We start from the raw sequence: 15,111 nt of genomic DNA, 5'->3' as shown, positions 1-15,111 counted from the left end.
ACTTAGAAGTAGATTTCCTGGGTCCGAATCTTGGCTGTGTCACTCTCGCAGTGTGACTTGGTGCCTGTTACCTGATCTCCCTGTGCCTCTCTTTTCTCTTCTGTAAAAATGGGGAAATGAGTAGCGTGCCTGTTTCTCAGCATTGTTTTGAAAACTGAAGGGTTAGGTAGAAAGGATACACGGCACTTAGGGCAATTAGGCACCACATATGTGTTACTATTATGGTTATCATTATCACAAAAATGAGGGCAGATGAAAACAACTGCCCCAGTGTTTGATTTGTAATCTGTACTAAGATGAAATCACCTTCCAGGCTTTACAGCGCAGGGCTCCGCTCCTTGTCCCTGCAGGGCGGGGCGGCGTTGCACGTCACCGATGAGCAGGCACACAGGGAGCAGAGAACTCGGAGAACTGACTTCAGCCTCTGCACTGCACCAGGTACCAGGAGGGAAAATTCTACATACCTGGTCTCTGTGACCTGAAACTTTGGCAATCATCAGACCTTGTGAATTTGGAGAGAGAACAATCTTTGTTACTTTTTGGAATCCTAAACAGAATAAAGGAAAATCAAGCTTGGCGTAAGAAAATTGGAGTTTACTTTCTAGTCCTCATTTTTCGTTGCCAGAGATTTTAGAGTAAGTGTTGGCCAGTTGGCAGTAACCTGCCTCGCCCCTGTGGGTCTTTGGTGCTGTGTTCAGATCCCAGGCATTCACTGGCTTTGTGCTCCATGTTCTGGACAGAGCCATCCCTCGCTGTCCCAGGCAGCCCGCCCCGGCCTTGATTACACGCATAAACTGAACTCCCTACACCCTTGACACTTAACCACATACTATCTTGTATTGTTTGTTACCTTATGTTGTTAATCATCTGTAGAACTAACTAGAGAACATCCATTTAGTCAGTGAACAATAATTTACTGGGGCCTTTGCAGGCCTTGATGGTGAAAAGTAAGGGTGATTGTTTTAGACAGGTTGTAGATATGTGTGTGTGTGTATGTACATACCAATACACACACACACACACACAAACCCCTGGGAATTTTTAAATCTCTCATAGGCACTAAAGCCTCCTCCCTGACAGCCACCTCTTTGAATTATTGCCGCCAGCCTCCCTGGGGAAGGAGACAATGTAGGATTTCTACAGTTTTCTACAGTTTTCAGTTTTCTAGATGCCACCCACTCACGTAGGACAACGGACTTGGAAGATACAGCTGGACTCAATGAACATACTCTAAGGGCCCAGAGGGGTTGGCCTAGAAATACGCTCTGTGATGTAAAAGGAATCTGAAATCTGGATCCTCTTTCTTATTCAGTCCAAGAGGATATTAATTGAGCACCAACTGTGTGCTAGATACTGCCCTAGGACACAGGGTGATACCTAGCCTTCATATGGGAGGCCCACCAGTCGACACGTGACTTGATGAGTTGCTAGCCCCCGCGATCAGAGAGGAATGGGGATGCAGGAGAGGAAGCCTTGGTCCAGCCTGGTGATAGTGAGGGAAGGAATGAGGAGCGGTAGAGTGGGTAGGTAGAGGTAGGGCTGCTGCATTTCAGAGAGAGGTTGAGCCCAGGCGGGAGAGTGGAGAGGACCCTGCTGGGACTGTTGGACTGGCGTACTTTCCTTGATGTCTTTTAGACCAGAGCCGATGATCAGGGCTGCTGACTTACTTTTGAGTTTGCGCACTTGCAGCTGGGCCTCCCGGTTTGAGGAGGGGGTGGGCTGCTAGCTACCTCTGGATTCTGCCCTGGACCACCCTGGGAGAGAAGGGGGGCTCTGGGGGATCTGGCACATTCCTCCAGAAGGATCCCGGGGCCGCAGCCTCGGCACCACACCCTTGGCCCAGGCCAGGTGTGCGCCCGTCTTGGGGTGGGGGCGCAGCCGGGGCCAGCGCTTTTACAGCTCCGTGTGTGCTGCGTGTTTGTCTGCCTCCCGAGGGCTGGGTCCTCCTTATTCACAGGTGAGTCACACCCTGAAACACAGGCTCTCTTCCTGTCAGGACTGAGTCAGGTAGAAGAGTCGATAAAACCACCTGATCAAGGAAAAGGAAGGCACAGCGGAGCGCAGAGCGAGCGCTCGCAGCCCGCGCAGCACCCCTGCGGCGGCGAACGCGGCGGCCCGGCCATGCCTGCGCTCTGGCTCAGCTGCTGCCTCTGCTTCGCGCTCCTGCTGCCTGCAGCCCGGGCCGACTCCAGGAGGCAAGGTGAGTCGGCTTCCAGGGGCCAACGTCGCGGCCCTGGGCTGTTTGACCTGGCCTTCCTCTGCAGACCGTGATGGCTGAACGCACCTCCAGGAGCCCCACTCTGAGAACCCCTGTAGCGCTCCCTCCTCCTCCCCTACCCGGGGCTTGCCCAGAGATTGGTTTACAGGAATATTGTATTATTATTTACTAATGCTGTATAAAGCTGTCTGATTTTCAAATCTGAAGCTGATAGGTTGTGCCAAGTCAGTTTTCCTTACTTTAAAAATGTTCCGTCTTGATTGCTTTTTTTGCTCAAGGGGCACGTTTATTTAATCAGTAAGATCGTAGTATGTTGGTATATAAATCCTTTTCCTAGTGTGTGTTTTTATTGATGAGATTTTGGTGAGAGTGTTTTTCTGTGGCCGTGAACCCCACAAAGACTGAAAAGGAACCTCTTCGATAACCCTTCTGGAATTCCCGTTTCATCTTTAAGATGGAAAATTGAGCCTTGAGAGTCTTAATAATGCTTTACTTTTGCGTAACATTTTTTTTATAGTTTTCACATAATATTCATTCAACAGGCATTTATTGCACACCTATGTCATAGATCATTTGATCTTATCTAGGGCACCCAGTGGCTGTCACGTTGTGAGAGGTTCAGCTGCTGTAAACAAAACTTTCTGAGCACGTAGCAACAGTTTCCTGAACGCGTGTGTCAGCTGCAAGAACATGTAACGGGTGTTTTCTTTAGTTTTACTTAGCAGTTGCTTAGTTTTACCGATGCCATCTTGCCTATGTAAGTTTTGCCAGTGATATTTGCCTTTATAATTACCCCAAATTCTCATGTTTATTTTGGCTTCCTGCATCTGCTGGCATTTCAGTAATCATTTCAGAAGGTCCAAGAGCCATCTTCACACATGTGCATGTGTGAACTTCAGACCAGGTTCACGGGCGCAGGGAATTACCTTAGATATCCCGTTTATTACTGTGCAGTCTGGGTGATGCTGGCCTGAATTGTATTTGAATGGCATAGATGTTTTTACCCTGGGTTTGAGTGTGTTGATACAGTCCTTTTATTTTTTCTAAAATAGTCTTGGAATTAACTTCCAACCCATCATCTTTGACTACCACTTAAAAATCACTTGTGAAAATGATCACGTAGGTTGGGCTCCCTTAAAGTTAGAATAAATAGCCTTAACCTAGTGAGAAACACCCAAAAAGAAAGAACAGTCTTCCAATATTAGAATTCAGAGGGACTGCTTATGGATTCAAAGACTAGACTCCCTTGGCTTAAAAAATGAAAACATGGGCATGGATTTGTGCAAAGCTACATATGTAGCTACAGGCAGAGATACATCGGGCACTTGATCCTGGGGTTCTGAGCCTGGAGCTTTGGGGACCACATTATAAAGGTAGTAAGGGAACAAGGTGCACATGTTTTACATAATGGGTATTTATTGAACCCATTTCCCCCTTGGCTATAGTTGAGTGTACGTGTGTGTTAGCATTAGATAACAGAAATGAACACGGAGGATGCTATCAGTTGTTTAATAAAATATAACAAGAGGACAGAGCTTGGACTCTCAATTCTCAAGGATGGACAAGCTCTGAGTATTCCCTCCAAATCACTAAGTCAGAAGCAATGTTGAGTCTCACTTCCAGACCTTCCCCTTCCTTAAAGACAGGCCACTTAATATACTAGGCTGCCTCCTCAAAGGCCTTTGCTCAGGGTTCAATGAAGTTGTGAGAAGTTTGCTATTAGGGTCGAGCACACATGCTTTTCCATTCATGGGATGCTTGGATGCAGTAGAAGCTGGACTGAAATCACAGTATTTGCCATCTTCCAAAGTGACCTGCATCTGTGCACCCCTGAGAGCCTAAAGCGATGACGTTGCTTCCCGGGTGTTCCCTTGCAGATGAGATTACGGTGCTGGATATAAACAGCAAGATTCTCAGAGTTGGTTTTAGCTAAAGCGCAGGTTTTGGAGTCAGCCTGACCTGGCTTCAAATTTTGACCAATTCCCTTAACTAGTTCCTTATTTGTAACCACTCAGGCTCCTCGGCTGCTTGGAGTCTGCTCTTTGCTTGTTAAGTAGAGGCAACAGTGCCGTGTAACCTTGTAGGGCTGTTGAAAAGATGAGAGATTACAGTAAAGTGCCTTAAAATGCCTGGGACCATATTTCTCTAAAAAGTCTGATGCCAACAGCACAGGTGTAGTGAACTCGGATGCTTAGAGATTAAGAAAGATAAAGACTCCCATTGGGGAGCTCGCAGTGGGTGTAAATGTGGCATGTGGCTCCAATGGTCTGCAGCATAGTTCACTTGGTGGGGTGGGGGGTGACTGGAGAAAGGAGGTAGGAATGAGACTAGAAATATAGCAAGAATCCGGTTGTGAAGAGCCTTGCATGTCAGGCTATGCAGTTGGGCTGGCGCCCTGTAGGCAAAGATGGGTTGCAGGTGGTTTATAAGCATGGGTGGACGTGGTCAGTTTCATGTTTAGAAAGGTCCTTAAGCGAGCGACCTTAAGGAATTTGAGGATGGAGGTGAGCTATGAGAGGCAAATAAATGGCCATTGCAATAGTCCAAATGGGAGATGACAACGGCTTTCATCATGGTGGTGGAATAGCAAAGAGGAAACAGATTACAGAGACGTTTAGAGGGTAAAATGGAAAGAATCTGGTGATCCAATGAGTGTGTGTGTGTTAGGGATAATGGGAAAGAGAAAGTGTGAGTGAGAAGGAGTCCGAGATGGGTCCAAGTTTGTTTAGTTGGTTAGACAGTGATGCCATTAAAGGAAAAGAGGACTACAGGAGAAGGGTCAGACTTGGGAGCAAGGATGGGTAGTGGCTGGAGAGGAGGGAGTGAATTCCCACGGGGACTGGTTGAATTGAAGATACAAAGGGAGATGGCCAGCCATCCCAGGAAACAGCTGGAACTATGATTTGCTGGAACTTCGATTTAGAAGAAAGGTTTGAAATCTAAAGTTGGATGCCCAAAGGTGGGAAGCAAAGTCTTGACAATAGATGAGATGACTCTGGGACAAAGAGGTGAAAGAAACCTCAACACGTAACAAGGAGAAGGAAGAACAGTGAAGGGGAAGGTGGGGAATGAGCCTTGAGGATAGAGGAGCATCAAGACAGAGGTGAGTTTTGTTAGCCTGAGAGAGTTTCAGCAGTGCAGGAGTCAAGTAGAAATATGAATATACAAAGAACGCGGACTAAGACGGCACTGGTGTTGGATTCAGGCACCAAGTAGGTTTTGAAGCAGCTGGTCTAGAATGGTGGGTTCAGAATCCAAGGTTATTATAGATCACTAACTTAATTTCTTCCATGGCCTGATACTGGAGAAGAAGTACTGTGGGTAGTAGTGGGGGTAGTGGAAAGGTCTGGAAAGACCTTCCTGAAAAGGTCTCTGTTCTCATAGATTCTGTCATTTAAATTGCTGAAGTAGTGTAGCTCATGGATTGGGGTGCAGACTCTAGCAAGACTGCCTGGGTTCAAATCCTGGCCCCACCCTTTACCACTTAAGGGATTGAGGCAAGCTACTCCACGTGTTACCCAGTTTCCCCATCTCTAAGATGAAGGTAATAAATTGTTGTGATTATTACACGTGAAACATTTTGCACAGCGTCCAGTAAACACTCCCTATGTGTTCAGTATTGCCATTCTATAAGTAACTGCTCCGCCAGTACTGAATGTGAGAATAATGTCTTCTGAGTTTTAAGAGGTAAAGTTTTTGAAGAGGCTTCTCTGGTTAGTCCAAGAAAGGTGATGAGGAGCCCTTTGGCTCAGGCTGAAAGGAACCCCAAATTTTTCTCAGTGAAACAAATGGAATTTCTGACAAGGAACCCAAAGCAGACTAGAATTTCAAGATTGGATTTCACATCATTTCTTCTTGCCTTTTGTCACCACCAGACCTCACCACATGCAGAGTCAGCATCTCTGTTGCTCTCTAGAACATGCCCACGTGTAAGATGACCTCGCACTTCCCAGGGGAAGACCTCCCCTTCACACCACCAAAAAAAAAGGTTTGGCCAAGTCGATTATGAAAACATTGAGCAATATAGATGCAGTGGTCACATGTCTTTATATTTAATTTAGTATTAAATTAAATTTAATATTAAATTTGTCTTACAGACACATTTATTTTTTTTAGGTTGTGCTTTTTTTTTCCTTTTTCAGTTTTATTAGGTAGAATTATTATAGTTTGACTGCACATATACATTATATTGCATTACAAACATATTTAAAGTCACATAATTTATAAAATAGCTGAGAAGTATCTGTTCATTTATATTTTGGGTAGTAATTATATTCAAATTCCATCTTTAATATTCCTAAAGCCACTTTAATACAGTTTTTCTCTACTTCGGACTAAGTGGCTTGGGACGCAGCTCTATTTGAATCTGCTTTTGATATTGTCATTAGAAAGTACACCATTTCCAGAACGTGAAAAAAATTTTTAAGTGCACACTGTGATCTTCGCAGCGTAATCATCTTAAATACTTACGACAACTTTCAACGCTCACAATTGTGAGCTAAAGAATAATTATGAGAATCGTATCTGATGGCTTGGCCTCTTTTTTTTTGTTTGTGTGTTTCTTCTTGCAGGGAGAGGTAATTTGGTTTATTTATTTATCTATTTATTTATTTATTTGACGGAGGTACTGGGGATTGAACCCAGGACCCGTGCATGTTAAGCACATGCTCTACCACTGGCTATCCCCTCCTCCAGCCTCTTCCTTTCTGATAAATATCTGTAACACTGATTGAGATCATTTCAGGTTAAGTGTCTTCCCCAAACAATTTTTTTGAAAAATAAGGTAATTAAGAAAGTGCTGTGTAACATGAGAGATTTGGAAAAGACTTTTAAAGGTGACCTTATATTCACCTTATATTCAAGTATGCACAGTAAATTGGAGTGTAGAACAGATTGGAGTGCAAGCTGGAAATTCCCATGTCGGCTTTAATTCTGGGTGTCCTGATCGGGTGGCAGCCATGGGCTTAGCTCCACTGATCTAAGAAGCTGAGGAAGAATGTTGATTTGTGTACAATGTTTGTGGGAAAGTCAGGAGCATGAAGTTAGGATGTTGAGGCAATCCTGGGAATGTTTTTCCCATTTCGGTCCTTAGTGGCTCAACTGTACTGACATTTTTTTTTTTTTTCCTGGAGAAATTTGCCAGGATAAGACTTGAATCATCTGTTACAGACCAGTATAGAGACAGGAGCTCCACAGATTCTGGAATACTCTAATTCAGTCACAAATTAGACCTAGTAGATTACTGAATCATTGCTGGGCTGTGTTCTAATATAACCCCCAGGTAGATGGTGTAATATTTGAATCATATCCAAAGCCAAAAGCTGAGTCTTTCCAGTGTCTGTGGGTGACTGTATGTCTATGTGCCTCCCCAACAAGCATGTGCCACCTTGTGTCATAAAAGAAGAAAAGAATGATTCTTCCTCCAGTGCTGATCCGCGTGAGGACTCCTGCTGGATCAGAGGAAGGTGGAGACCAACAGGACAGACGTGTTCGCATCCTGGACTTCTTCAGGCTTGTCGACCACTTATAGAATTCCAGTGGGTCCTTCTCCAGCTTTAGTTTTTATTCATTGCGTGAATGTGGATCTTCACATTCTGCAAGTAGTTAAATTGCAACCCGATCATTTCCTGCACTAACTTAAACATTGGGGAAAAAATGATCAAATCTTCAGCTGCACTTCTCTGGGATGTTTCTTACAAAAAGATTTGCATGTTTCATTACTTTGTTATTACAGCAGCATGAAACTTCATGATAACGGGTCTTAAGGATTCTCTGTAAGAGCCTCTGCTTTTATAGGTAAGGAAAATGACACGCAGGGAGGCAAAGAAACTGTCCCAGTCCTCGCAGTTGCTTAAAGCAGAGCCAGGCTCCGGCATGTGTGACCTCATTTATAGACTGGAAAGCTGAGGCACAGGAAAGTGACGGCCTTGACCAGAGCCAGTCAGTGAGTGAGAGATTCCAGCCGCTAGTTTAATACTCTTTACCAGGATTCCTCCTTGGCTTATTTCTCATTCTTACTAAGAATTTTCATTTAAATCAATTTTTCAGACCTGATGGAATCTTGGTCTATTACAAGAACATTCTTTCTGTCTCTAGTTGGGGCATCTGTACCCTGGCTATTCAGGAGCCTCGTCCGTGTACGTGAGCCCACGGAGTGGCCTTTCCTTTAAAAATGTCAGCGAACAACAGGTGAAAACCAAGCACAAACTCCGGTTTCTGGGGCATTGGCTAGAGAACAGATTTCAAATTACCAAGTTTCCTCTTCTGTTTGTTCAACTCTGTTGTTAGATTATCACACAGGTTGGAATTGACCAAGTGGCTCTGGACAGTTGAGGGACAGCAAGAAGACTTCCTGTTCTGCCGTCAATGTTTTGAATTGATTTATGCGTCGTTGTGACCTGGGGTTATTTCCTCTCCCTGCTAGAGACGATTGGTATAAATTTTGGAGTCTTTTCGGATGGGGTCACTTTCACGGCCAGGACATTGATCGTAAAGTTTTAAACATACTTACTGCTCTTTCAAATCACTGCCCATTTTGTTCTTGGTTAAAGGGGATTCCTAATGTTTAAAAATCACTTCTCATTGCAATAGGCTGGTCTACTTTGCAACAGCAGTGAATTCAACAGTATCCCCAAAGCTGTTGCTCTTGCCTCATCCACGGGGTTGTACGTGGGGCAGGACAGGAGGGGGTCTTCATATGCTGAGATCTGCGGGGACAGAGGCCAGGCCATAGCTGACCTGGTGTGGGAAGAGGACCAGCAGCACATTTGTCCAGCTGGGACGTGGGTACGTTGCTTCCAGTCCCTGCTGGAGGCTTCACAGTCAGCCTCTTCCTGTAATATTTGTTACTTCTCTTTGTGGCTATATAAAAATGGTCATGTTCCTAAAAGACCATTTAATTCATTCTCCTGACTTTAAGCGTACAATTTTTTTTTCAGTCCTTTTTTTTTTTTTCTTTGAGGAGGGGAGGTAATTAGGTTTATTTATTTGTTCTCAGAGTGGGTCCTGGGGATTGAACCCAGGACCTTCTGTATGCTAAGCATGTGCTCTACCACTCGAGCTATACCCTCCCCTCTAAGCAGTACAGTTTTAACTGTTTTCAAATGGATTTTTTTTTTCAGAAAAGAATTTTTTAAAAGACGCTATATATTTTTTTCCCCAACATTGTACATGCACATGAGTTACCATGTTCTTTTGTCAAAACGGAGAACCATAATGGTGCATAGCAAGCCTGCACATACCTCGCTGTGTGTATCCTTGTGAAGGGATGCAGTGATAGCAAAAAAAAAAAAAAAATGTGGCTGATCTCCTTGAACAAAAATATGTTGTTCATAAAAGCAAGAAAAGGTTTAAAGAGGAAGAATCATTAGGTCACTTTTATTTTTAAGGAGCCAACAAAACACAATTTAAGCGATTGAAAAAACACATTTAATGCACACTCCAAAAAGCGTTTCAGTACAAATCAGAATTTCCTTTTAAACTTTTCTTTACTCAGACTCTTCATATGTGATTTCTTTCTTTTTGTTCCTCTGTTGCTACAGGGGTCGCCTCCAGCTGCCCTGGACTTCAGCTATTCTTAAAGGGGCATATGACACCTTTTGCTGGGCCATGTAGCAAGTGCTCAAAGAACACTGTGCTCTTTGAATAGCAGACAGTCAAATGTGCTTTCTGTACCGGAATGCTTTTCTTTATAGATGGTCTCATGGAAATATAGAAATTTCTACAGCAATTTCTGTGGTCGGAGGGTGTGGGGTTACATGTGGGCGATGAATTCTTTCAGATAGAGTCCTCCCCACGGTCACTTGCTGAGTCTCCATCCTGCCTCTTTCGTGTTGTCTCTTGTGTCCTAACCTTCTCTTCCTGTTCATCTTTGCTACTTGGGCAAAAATTGGCACCCCTGGCCTCCCTGTTCACTGGGACCGTCTTCCCCTCTCCCCACTGCCTGCCTGGGCCCCGGTGGGGCGCTGGGGGAAGGTACCTCCAGGTGTGGTCTCCTGGTCTAACGCTCACCACGCTGAGTCATCCACAGTCCACACGTACCCTTTTTAAGTCTACACTGCAATAAAATGTTCTATGAACTCTTCAGGAATAGAAGTGACTCCTTTTAAGCCATAACCAGTTAAAAGGAAAGCGTGGTGATCTGAGTTTCATTGACTCTTGATGACTTCAGAGTATTTACAGTTGAACAGATTTGTCCATATTTTATCATTCGGACTTGCCCGTGGTTAGAACACTGACCTCTGCTGTTCGTCTCCTTGGAGCACTTCCTGTCACCTCCTTACACCGCTTGGGCATTCCCAGGTCCTGGGGTGCAGATGGATCGGCAGTGGTTCCGCCGCAGTGGTTTGGGTGGCGTTGGCTTAAAAGGCAGCTGTGAAAAGTGTGAGGCACAGAACTGAATTCAGATAAAAGACTCTCAGCGAGGGAAGAGCCACATCACTCTTCTTGTTCTAATTTGAAAACATATTGTGACACCCCTGAAGAAGATGTGACTGGAAGAGACATTTACACACAAAACCATGAAGTTCAAGATCAGTTCCAATGATGAAATGTTCATATTTTAAGTATTCACCCAAGCTGAGAAACATACTAAACCTTGGAAAGAAAAAAATCTCACCTGGGAGGGTTGAAAGCTAGAAAATACCTAGGATCATTTTCATCATCATCTTTCTGTTATGATGTAATAAGGTCACTCACCTCATCATCTGGAGTTTCTCAGGTTTGGGGACTTCAATTTTTGCAAATAGGATGACACCTTACAATGCCTGTGACACCAAACTGATGGATGTCAGGTGTTTGTTGCTTCCGACTTCATAAGCAATCTACAGCTTGAGTATTTGTAAAAAAAAAAATTTTTTTTAAATGCATTAGAGTAGGTTGCTACTTAAAAGGCACTTTCAATATTGCCTTTTTCCTGAAAATCAGCATTTGCCAGGTATTTTTTTAAAGTGAGTAAACTATTCTTGTCTTTACTTTCACTCACCGTTTTCAGTCCAGTGCTTTGCGTTCGGACTTTCTGATGAAGGCCCTGATTACAGCTGACTTCCTGGAGGTGGCAGCTACTATCTGTGAGCAGAAAAGGGCTCTCAAGTTTACACGAGGCCAGGTCTTTGACGCAGAGGAAGGAAATATCTAAATAATAAAATAAGACTGAATTTTTATTTTAATTTCTTTGAACAAACAAAAATGAGGGGGTGGGATTGTTAACCCCAACTCACATCTCCCCACTGCAATGCTTTTCTTTTAAAACAAGAATGTTAAGAAGTGGAGGAAGGAAAGACATCGAGTATCTGTGAAACGAATGGGAGAGAGATGAAGAGGTCCCAGCAGGGAGTGTTATATGAAATCGGGCTGGAAAAGTAGATAGACTTAGACCATGCAAGGCTTTGCAGGCAATGTTAAGAATTCTGGTCTTTATCTTTAAAAGCAAAGAAAAGTTGTCAGAGTTTTAAGCAAAGAGGTATTAGTAAAATTTTAATCTGGGGAAAGTTTTCCAACTCCTGAGTGGAAGGAGGCAAGAAAAGTTGCAGGGAATTCAGTTAGGAAGCTATTGCAGGCAAGAGGTGACTGGGGTTTGGTCTAGAGTAGATGTGGGTGGATTTGAGCTATTTAGTGCATTTTATCAATAAAATTGGGTGCTGAGTAGAATATGGGCAGGTGAGAAAGATGGAGACCGTGTAAGGACAGCTTCCAGCGTTCTGACTTGAAGGAACGACAATCACAAGGTCGCTTTTAAACATGCTTTGTGTAAAGAGATTTTGAGACAACCACTTGGAAATGTAAAGAGCGGAGGGCTGGGCATGAGGGTCCAAAGCTGAGAATGAATTCTGGACCAGAGAAGTATCCTGGCATGTCAGCCCCTGTCGTGGTTCCTGAAGCCCTGGGCTTGGATGAGAGAGTTCTAGGCTGAGTCATGGGGGTTCAGGACTGAGCCTGGAGGGACACCAGCCTTTAGAGGTGGGGTAAGGAGAGGATCCCGCACAGACTAGGATGGGGTGAGAGGTAAGGTCAGAAGCCAAGAGGAAACCTGACAGTAGGGCATGGAGCATCCAAAACGGAAGCAGAGGAAAGGATTCGATGTGCCAGAAAGGGAGGGAGGGGCACAAAGAGCTGGGAAGGAAACGCAAGGCACGCAGCACCGCTCCTCTGCGGGAGCGAGCGCGCTGAGCCCCGCCTCGAGGCGGTTGACGCGGGGGCTCACCCGCAGCAGGTGACGGGCGGGCGGCGTGTTGATGAACTTGCTGCTGTTTAACTGACTCGCGTTGGTGCACTAAGCAGCTGAAACGGCAGCAAGGGCGGCGAAGCTGCACGGAAGGGCAGCCGGCACGCGCTGGCAGGTTCCAACACGGCGCTCGGATGCCTGGCCCCTGAGGTAGTCCCGCAGGCCGCCCAGGGCCCTGCGTCTCCAGGCTGCCGAACGCGGCAAGCTGAGCTCATGGCCGCGCGCCTGCCTCAGGCCTCGCGCCTCCTCCCGGCAGCCCGCGGCTCCTGCCCTGTGAGACTGCAGCTCCAGGCTCCCGCACAGGTGGGAGGCGTTCCAGGCACAGGAACAGTCCGTCCGGTGTGACAGACACGCAACATCACAGCATCCTGAACGTCTCGGACACTCAGAATCACAGTCCTCTCTCAGTTTTTTCTGTTCCCATCTCAGATTGTTTTTGTTTCAAACATTAGCTGTTTTTTTTTATACCCCGAATGCTATGTGTGCCCACCATGAAAACTTTGTAGCTTGTGTTGAGAAAATTTCACATTGGGTCCCTGGACACCTGGGAGATCTCTGTATGTTCTGGTTCTGGCTTAGCTTTTCTTAGAATCAGACTGCCTGCCTCCCTCTCTCCCTCGCTTTTTTCCTCCTTCTGTCCGTTCTTGCATCTACCTTTCTGGTCAGCCACCCTTCCAGCCACCGACCCAGCAGGCAGGGTCGCAAGCCCTGTATTAGGTACTGTGGGGACACCAACGTGAGAAATGCTAGAAAGGAAGGAAGTCCTGTGCACAAATGGTGATGACTCAGGATAGAAAGTGACAAATGCCCGGGGAGGGATGGGGATGAAGAATTGTGGGCACTCAGAGGGAGAAGCTGTTGAAATGTTATCAGTAGGAACCGCATGCGATCCGATGTGTGCCTCCGGACATAGTTCTGGCTGCGGAGGCGGGGACTCGGGGAGGGTGGGAGCAGGTAGGGCCCCAGGCAAGGGAAACAGCCAGCCTCACGGCGGGAAGAGCTTGGTGCTTCCTAGGACTCGTGGGTGCAAGGGTCTCTGTGTCAGAGTGCAGTGAACAAGAGAGAAAAGAGGACCGAGCCCAAGTTGGAGAGGCCAGCAGGGCAAGTCTGCAGGGGTTTGAAAGGAGTCTGGATTGTTAACTTCGTTGTTACTGTTAGAGCACTAAAAAGCAGTGGTCCACCGTACAAGACGGACATTAGATCAGCATGGTAAAAGGCAAGCATGTTTTTTTTTAAATTTAGAACAATAGAAAGAGGATCTGCTTATACACAGATGATCATATTCAAGCCAAATTGTTAGAAGTTCTCGTAACTGCTTGCAGCATTTCCTACGGGGAATCTAAGATGAGGCCTTGATGAGCTGAAGCCCCTGAGGCTGATCATTCCAAGGCCTTGCCGGAGTCCAGCCCTAGGAAATATTTTCCATTTCCTTTCATTCTCCTAAGGATGCAGCTTGGAAGCAGCCTTTGCCCCTGAGCTTCCTGCCCCGACCCGTTGGAGCTGAGTTCTGAGTGAGGCTGGGAGGGTTAGGTGAGCCCGGGGCGTGCCGCACACCTTGCTCCATTGTTTGCCGACTTTCCAGCTCCTGGATGCGCCTCTCATCTGGGGGGGTGGGGTGGGGGGGGAGTGTGGGGGAGTGAGGGTGGCGGTGGGCAGACCAGTCTGTGTCTGGCTGCCCCGCAGGCTTTTCTAAGAAGCACCTTGAGGGTCAGCTGTGGTGTGCTATTATAGTCATTATGATAATAAATGCTTACGTGCCAAGGAAGCAGCGCACATCCCAGGCAGACGGGATGACCACCCACGCTTTTCTTGACTGAAGGATATAGGTGAAAATCTGTGTAAAATGGTTCCGTTTCTGATGTGTTTATGCAGGGCTTGGGGGTAAGTGTGATGAATCTTGCTCGCTTAGCTGTGGAGAGCACCCTGGCAGACAGGGCAAGGATTTAGGGAAGCGGAGTAAAGGGATGGAGGGGGGACAAGACAAACCTTGAAGAGCGGTCCCTACTTTAGAAAAAGCACCGTGCAAATGAAGAGCCAGATAAGAGTAGTGGATGGGACCCGGCTCCTGTCACGCAGGGTTCAGTGAAGGAGGGAGGAAGAACCTGCTTGTTTTAATTCCCAGACCCTGTAAGGCTTCCAGGTCGGTTCAGGGTCTGGGCCTGATTTGTTTGTGTGTTTTTCTGATGCGGTGGTAGCTTAATGCCAGGTCCTGGACCGGTGCCTGTCCGTGGTGGAAGGAGGAAAACATCGATAACGTGACGAGTGTGTGACAGAGCCCAAAGCACATCAGATAAGTCTGTGCTTAAGGTCTTACCTGACAGAGGAAAACATTGCAGCTCCCTTTTTTGGAATCTTGCTGGCTCATGAGATCCCAGGGTCCAGCACCCCGTGCAGCCTCCCTGTTAGATGTGACGGGACGCCTGTGAAATGAACGAAGTAAATGTACACCTCACTGACTGAGGACAGAGAAGGAAGGGGGGAAGGAGTAAGAATCAGTAAAACAAAATCTCTCAGGGAGGTTCTTTGCAGAGAAAGGAGACGTGTCAGGGGAGGCAAAGAAGCACCTGTAACAAAACGGCAGGTGATGGTTTGATACGTTTGTTATATGAATAATTCATGACAATTTATAAGAACAGCATTGTTCCTGATAAACAAATGGCCAAAGACCATA

The 15,111-nt window shown here is 46.0% G+C and overlaps 1 protein-coding gene across 1 annotated transcript in view; it reads left to right on the top strand.

Moving 5' to 3' along the window:
- The first annotated feature begins 2,021 nt into the window (after nt 1-2,021).
- LAMC2 (laminin subunit gamma 2) overlaps nt 2,022-15,111 on the top strand; it is a 54,239-nt gene continuing 41,149 nt past the window's right edge. The window contains exon 1 of the mRNA XM_006192995.3: nt 2,022-2,200. Coding sequence (XP_006193057.2) covers nt 2,122-2,200 — 79 coding nt within the window. The 5' untranslated portion in view covers nt 2,022-2,121. The remainder of the gene's footprint in view (nt 2,201-15,111) is intronic.

This window comes from Camelus ferus, chromosome 21, assembly GCF_009834535.1.
Source record: "Camelus ferus isolate YT-003-E chromosome 21, BCGSAC_Cfer_1.0, whole genome shotgun sequence".
Classification (NCBI taxonomy): Eukaryota; Metazoa; Chordata; class Mammalia; order Artiodactyla; family Camelidae; genus Camelus; species Camelus ferus.
Note: the sequence above shows the minus strand (reverse complement) of the source record. Positions and strands in the feature narration are given on the sequence as shown.